This window comes from Triticum urartu, chromosome 1A (genome assembly GCF_056163025.1).
Source record: "Triticum urartu cultivar PI428250 chromosome 1A, HENAU_Tu73, whole genome shotgun sequence".
NCBI lineage: Eukaryota > Viridiplantae > Streptophyta > Magnoliopsida > Poales > Poaceae > Triticum > Triticum urartu.
Window position 1 is genome coordinate 275,824,185 of NC_141873.1, and position 7,538 is coordinate 275,831,722.

At 47.6% G+C, this 7,538-nt stretch overlaps 1 protein-coding gene across 1 annotated transcript; it reads right to left on the reverse strand.

Annotated features, from left to right (window-relative positions):
- Window positions 1–4,219: 4,219 nt before the first annotated feature.
- On the reverse strand, window positions 4,220–4,690 carry LOC147990849 (uncharacterized). The gene has a single exon (XM_087538421.1). It carries the CDS (start codon window positions 4,688–4,690, stop codon window positions 4,220–4,222), a length of 471 nt encoding a protein of 156 aa, XP_087394547.1.
- Window positions 4,691–7,538: the final 2,848 nt, after the last annotated feature.

Below are 7,538 nucleotides of genomic sequence, written 5' to 3' on the forward strand. Positions count from 1 at the left end.
GCCGTCTGAAGAAGTCGAAGCTGATGATGATGAACTTGCAGAAATCGTCAGAGATAGGCAAGTCAGGGCCGCTAGAGCCAAGGGAACAGATGTGTCACTGCTTTTGGATCCCAAGTTGATCCTCGAATACATTGATGTTTGGCACAAGGACCCCAACACTCCCATGCCTGATTTCGAGCTGACTCCTGGCCAAAGTCACATGCTGACCCACGTCATTCAAGAAGAAAAGTGGAAATTTGAGAAGGCCAGGCAGATCAAGAAAGCGCAGTACAAGAAGGAGCACTATCTGAAGAAAAACGTTGTCTCTATGACAACTGAAGAACTTGTCACTACTCAATCTGAGATCAAGAAACTCAGTGATGAATTTGACGCATACCATGCTGATTGGCTTGGAGCCAAGGTGCGCTTTATGAAACTTGCAGATAACTTCACCTCAAATGTTGCAGCCCCAACGCAACAGGAAGTTCCTCAGGCTGAAGCATCTGCTCAGCCGACTGAAGAACATGCCAGCACCGCTGACGAAAATCAGGCTGCTGAAGAAAATGTGAGTTCCAAGGCTGATGACTGCATTCCACCCGCTGAAGAAATTGCCAGGGCATCCACTAGTGGTGCGCCTGAAGAAACTGGAGAAATCAGGGCAACTGCATCAGTTGTGCCTGAAGAAATTCAACCAAATTCCTCTGCTGCTCCTGCGCCAACACCAACTCCGATCCTTCCATCTGCATCAGATGTGAAGAAAACAAAGGCTGCAGAGCGTGCAGCAGCAAAGAAAAGGAAAGCATCAGCTACTTCAGATTCTTCAGCTCTGAAGAAGATGAAGCCTTTGACAAGCTCGTTTGAAAACCCCATTGATGATGTTCCTCTCTCCACTATGCCATCAAAGGACCTTGTTCCTTTCGATGAAGAATATGAGATCCCTAGCGGATCTGATGAAGAAAATCATTCTGCTGCTTCGTCAGAGCAGATTGATGAAGAAATTGAAGTGGATACGATCCCTTCAACACCTGTTATCTCCTCGCCTATGCCTCAGTTCACAGCTGAAGAGGCTGGTGTTGAAGAAATGGAAGATGAAGATGTGGACGTTGGCTGCTCCACACCCGTAACAAGTGATGAATTCTGGGAAAGTCAGCATCCAAACTCTCTAATGTTCACACCGTTGCAGCAAATACCTTAGTCCCCCGCACAAACTGTTCAAATGGGCTCTGAAAAAACTCACCCCACTTCATCTGTACATGAGGAAATTCCAGCCACTAGTGCTGAAGAAACTGCTTCTGCTGAGCATCTGAGCCAGGCAACCTAGCTTGGCAAAAACTTAAGTCATAAAGGTGCATATAATGGTGAAGGAAAGACATATATGGATAGATGACTGTAAGTGCATCTAGTGCATCTAGTGCCCCTTAGTGATTTTGGTGTATTGAAGGCTTATAGGTTAAGGGACTAATGCGTTTGTGAGTGTACACAGGTCTATAAGTCTATGAGGAGTTTGATATTTACAGAGAAAGTCGACCCCTAAAAATGAAGTTCTTCGACTGAAGACTTTGAATCTCTGAAGACTTTCTGAAGACTTTGAAAGTGAAGAAATTGGTGTGACCGTGAAGACTTGGCATTCATTCAAGGAACATGAAGCGTGAAGACTTTTGTTTTCATAGTTTCATTTTTCTCTTTCTTGAGTCATAGGAAACACCGTACTGTTAAAGGGGATCGAGGAAATACTAAGGAAAAATTTCCATGTGATGCTCAACTCAAAATCCTACACCTACCAATCCCTTCGAGTGAAGCCATTGGAAATCTCATACAGTTCAGTCAATTTCTTCAGTGACAGAGACGAAGTTCTTCTGGTCTCTGAGGAATTTTTTCTGACTAAGGAGTTAGGAATTCGCGAGTACGGATTGCCTACACAGTGAGGAACATGATAGCCCTGAGGATTTGCTACTCAAAATTTCGACCGTTGCTGTGCTATGCGCCAGCTGTCCCAAAATATCTATCCACCTAACGGTCATATCATTGAAGGGCATTTATGTCTTATCATGTCAGGCTGCTCCCTAGGCTATAAATAGCCGCCCCCTACAACCACTAGCTGGTTGGCTGCTCCGAGAGAAACTGACACTTGTCATTTGAGAGCAACCCATCCTCCGAAGACTTTGAGCGAAAATCATCAAGTGAGGAAAAACCCAAAACCCAAACACCTACAAACCCCAAGTGATTGAGCATCACTGAAGAGATTGATCCTGTGTGGATTTGACGCTTCTTACCTTTGAAGACTGTGCTTCTTCCAGACGGTTAGGCGTCATGGTCTAGAGCATCCAAGAGGAATTGTGGATCGCCGAGTGACCAAGTTTGTGAAGGTTTGGAAGTCACCTGAAGACTTACCACGAGTGATTGGACAAGGTCTGTGTGACCTTAGTTCAAGGAGAATACGGTGAGGACTGGGTGTCCTGAGCTGCGTGTTCAGGACTGGGTGTACGAGACTGTGTGTCCTCGAGTTTAAATACTCAGCCGCTCCAACCAGACGTACAACTGAGACAGCAGTTGGAACTGGTCTACCAAATCCTTGTCTTCACTAAGCTTACTGGTTCTATTCCCTCAACTCGCTCATTTCCTCATAACTGTGTTGTATGTTTGTTCATATCTGTGTTTGAAGACTTTGACTGAAGACTTTCTCAATTTCCTCAGTTCAATTTCTTCAGTCTGTTTGTCTTCATCCTGTGTTATCCCGTGCTTACGCTTCTTGTACTCTGTGCCTGTCTTCATTTCATCATGATGACTATGCTTGTATTCTGTTATGTTTACTTTTGAGTACTTATTACGCTGCTAGTAGTTCTTTGCTAAGGAATTTCCTCACCGGCAAATTCCTCAGTGAAGAATTTCATAAAAATCGCCTATTCACCCCCGTCTAGTCGATATAACGCACTTTCAATGACACATATATACTGTGAGCTTGATGCTCGAAAAATAATAACAAGAATAAGCTTCTTGTGAAAAGAAGCCCCCTGGTATTATGGGGTAAGTACATTTGAGGATGTCTACCCTTCAGGTGTGCGGTTTGTCCGAGCACGAGCTTGAAGTCATATAGAAGCGAGGCAAAAAAGGGAAAACTGTAAAAAAGGAGAAAATACGGAACGAGAAAAAAGGTATATGTGTGGACTTAGGCGTAGAATCTTCGGAGCCTTGCGGCATTCCATGGGTTTGGCTCCAAGCGATTGTCCGAAGCATTGCGAAGACGGTAGGCTCATCCAGTGAGAACTTCATATATAATGAAGGGACCCTCCCATTTGGGCTTGAACTTGTCCTTTTTCTTTTCTGGTAGGCGTAAAATGAGTTCACCGACATTGTAGGTCTTTGCCCGTACTTCTCTACTTTGGTATCATCGAGCCTGCTATTGAGAGAATGCGGAACAGGCCTTCGCGACATCGCGCTCCTCGTCCAGGCCGTCCAGGTCGTCCTGCTGGTCGAGCTCGGCTTCTCTCTCTTCATACATGCGCACTCGAGGTGAGTCATTAATAATGTCGCAAGGCAAGACTGCCTCTGCACTGTACACCATGAAAAAGGGTGTATATCCGGTCGTGCGATTGGACGTGGTCCGCGGCCCCCAGAGTACGGAATCGAGTTCCTCGACCCAGTGTTTGTCTGATTCTTGCAGAGATCGCACTAGTCTGGGTTTGATGCCGCTCATTATCATGTCGTTAGCCCGTTCGACCTGACCGTTTGTCTGAGGGTGGCATACGGAGGCGTAATCAAGCTTGATGCCCAAGTTGGCGCACCAAGTTTTCACCTTGTTGGCTGTAAAGTTAGAGCCATTGTCGGTAATAATACTGTGCGGGACACCGTAACGGTGTACGGCGCTGGATATGAAGTCCATCACTGGTCCGACTTCAACCGTTTTAACTGGTTTGGCTTCTATCCACTTAGTGAACTTGTCGATCATTACCAACAAGTATTTATTCTTATGGCTTCCCCCTTTAAGAGGTCCGACCATATCAAACCCCCAGACTACAAAGGGCCAAGTAATGGGGATTGTTTGGAGGGCAGTGGGTGGCATATGGCTTTGGTTAGCAAAAAGCTGGCATGCAACGCAGCGCTGCATGAGGTCTTGTGCATCTGCCCGGGCTGTGGGCCAAAAGAAACCCGTGTGGAAGGCTTTACTTACGAGGGCCTGGGCTGCGGCATGATGGCTGCCAAGACTAGCGTGTATTTCAGCCAAGAGTTGTCGTCCCTCGTATTAGGAGATACATCGTTGAAGGACCCCAGTAGTACTTTTCTTGTACAGTTCTCCTTCATGAACTTTGTAGGCTTTCGAACGTCGGACGATGCAACGGGCCTCAGTCTGATCCTCAGGGAGCTCATTCATAGTGAGGTAGGCAAGGAAAGGCTCGGCACATGGGGCAATTACAACCATTATTTCGTGGGCTGATGGTGTTATTTCGTTGCCTGAGCCCCCGATGATATCAGAACTGTGTTCGGAATTGGGGGGTATGATCGGCTCCGGGTCTGTGCTCCCATTCTTGTCCTGCCACACCACAGATGGCTTGAAGAGCCTTTCCACAAAGGTGTTAGGCGGGACGGGGTCGCGTTTAGCGCCCATGCGAGCAAGGATGTCCGCGGCTTGATTACTCTCTCGAGCCACGTGATGAAAGTTGAGACCCTCGAACCAAGCTGATATTTGGAGTACGGCGTTGCAGTAAGCCGCCATCTTCGAATCTTTTGCATTGAAGTCTCCGTTTATTTGGGATATTGCAAGGTTGGAATCCCCGCGCACCTCAAGGCGTTGTATGCCCACGGAGATAGCCATCTGGAGACCATGCATCAGGGCCTCGTATTCGGCTGCATTGTTAGAGTCTGTATACAGTATTTGGAGCACGTAACGAACTATGTATCCTATGGGGGATGTCAAGATGACACCAACTCCCAGTCCGGCTAACATTTTAGAGCCATCAAAGTGCCTCACCCAGTTGGAATACATGTCGTACTCTTTAGGGAGTTCGGGCTCTGTCCATTCGGCGACGAAGTCAGCCAACACCTAAGATTTAATGACTCGGCGTGGTTTGTATGTTATTTTAAATGGTAGGAGCTCAATGGCCCATTTGGTAATCCTGCCGGTGGCATCCCGGTTGTTTATAATATCATTGAGTGGTACTTCGGAAGCCACCGTGATTGAACACTCTTGGAAGTAGTGCCGTAGCTTGCGGGATGCCGTAAAGACCGCAAATGCTATCTTCTGATAATGCGGGTATCGGGATTTTCATGGTGTAAGGACCGTCAATACGTAATATACTGGTTTTTGGAGTGGGAATTCATGTTCTTCCTCTTCTTGTTCGACGACGAGCACTGCACTCACCACTTGGTGGGTTGCCGATATGTAGAGCAGCATTGGTTCACCGACGTTTGGTGCGGCCAAGATGGGGTTGCTTGCTAGCAAAGTTTTTATTTCCTCCAGTCCGGCTATTGTAGCGTCCGTCCATGCAAAGTGGTCGGTGCGTCGGAGCAGGCGATACAGTGGCAGTGCCTTTTCTCCAAGTCTGGAGATAAAGCGGCTCAAGGCTTCCATGCACCCGGCTAGTTTTTGGACTTGCTTGAGGTTGGTTGGTGTTGCCAATTGTGACAAGGCTCGAATTTTGGCTAGGTTTGCCTCGATTCCCCTATTGGAGACAATAAACCCGAGTAATTTGCCGGCGGGAACGCCGAAAACACGCTTTTCCGGATTGAGCCTTATGTCATATGTTTGGAGGTTGTCGAATGTGAGGTGTAAGTCGTCCACCAATGATTCAACATGCTTAGTTTGGATGAATACATCATCTACATATGCCTCCATAGTCTTGCCGATTTGTTTTTCCAGGCACGTTTGAATCATGCGTTGGTAAGTGGCGCCAGGGTTTTTGAGCCCGAAAGGCATAGTGTTGAAGCAGAAAGGCCCATACGGGGTGATGAATGCCGTTGCAGCTTGATCGAATTCCTTCATCTTAATTTGATTGTATCCGGAGTATGCGTCAAGGAAACACAGTGAATCGTGTCCCGCGGTTGCATCGATAATCTGGTCGGTGCGAGGTAGTGGGAAGGGGTCCTTAGGGCAGGCCTTGTTAAGGTCTTCGAAATTGACACATAGGCACTAGGATTTATCCTTCGTTGGTACCATGACCAGGTTTGCTAGCCAGTCCGGATGTTTGATCTCTTTGATAAACCTGGCTTCGAGTAGCTTGGCTAGCTCCTCCCCCATAGACTGTCATTTGGGTTCGAAAATCGCGGGAGCGTTTGCTTGACCAACTTGAATCCCTTCAGTATATTGAGACTATGTTCGGCCAGGGCGCGTGGGATTCCTTGCATATCTGAGGGGTGCCAGACGAAGATGTGCCAATTCTCACGCAAGAACGCACGTAATGCAGCGTAGACCGTCGGGTCCAGCTGTGCCCCAATGGAAGCTGTTTTCTTGGGATCCGTTGGGTGGACTTGAAAATTTGACTATCTCGTCAGCTGGCTTGAAAGAGGTGGATTTGGGCCTTTTGTCAAGAATTACATCATCCCTATCCACTGTGGAACGTAGTGCGGTGAGTTCCTTCGCCGCTAGGGCTTCGGACAATGCCTCAAGGGCCAGGGATGCGGTTTTATTTTCAGCGTGGAGTGCTATGTCCAGATCACTGGAGATAGTGATGACACCATTGAGCCCGGGCATTTTGAGCTTCATATAGCCGTAATGAGGTATAGCTTGAAAGCGTGTGAATGCATCTCGCCCTAACAGGGCACGATATCCGCTATTAAAAGGAGCCACCTGGAAGATTATCTCTTTGGACCTATAGTTTTCTGGTGTGCCGAATACCACATCCAGCTTAATTTTCCCTGAGCATCTTGCTTCCCTACTGGGAATGATTCCCCTAAAGGATGTATTGCTCTGCTCAATGCGACTCCTGTCCATTTGCATTTTATTGAGCGTGTCCTCGTAGATGAGGTTCAGTTTGCCGCCACCGTCCATTAGCACTTTAGTGAGCCGAAAATCGTCCACAATTGGGTTGAGGACCAGAGCGGCTAGTGCCCGGACTGAGCGGGATCTTGGTTTGTCATCGGCATTGAAAGTAATTGTCGTATCATTCCAAGGGTTTATTGCCGCTACATGGCAGACCTCACGCCTGTTTGCACCGATTATTTGATGAGAAGGTCTCATAGACTGTGAGTACTTCAGGATCGTGTTCCGAAGAGTACTTTTCTGGTTTAGTATTGGTGAGGATACCCTCGCCGCTCTTGGTCACCTGCCGGAGTATCCAACATGCTTGTAGGCAGTGCATTGGTTCGGTATGCGGCGTCATGTGTATTTGACAGGGCCTGTCGAACCATTCTTCGAAGACAGTTCTGTGTCCCGTAAAGGGCTTGAATTTCTTGTCCACGGGATGATGATTAAGTGCCCCGTGAGGGTGCTCCCTTTTTGCCGGTCCAGGAGATGGCTTAAAGGCCTGCGGTTCCTAGCGGGCTGTCTGAGTTTTCCAGGCGCTCTCCATTGCACATTACTTCTGTACTATGCGTGCCAAATCTACGAAGTGCAGGACACAACGGTG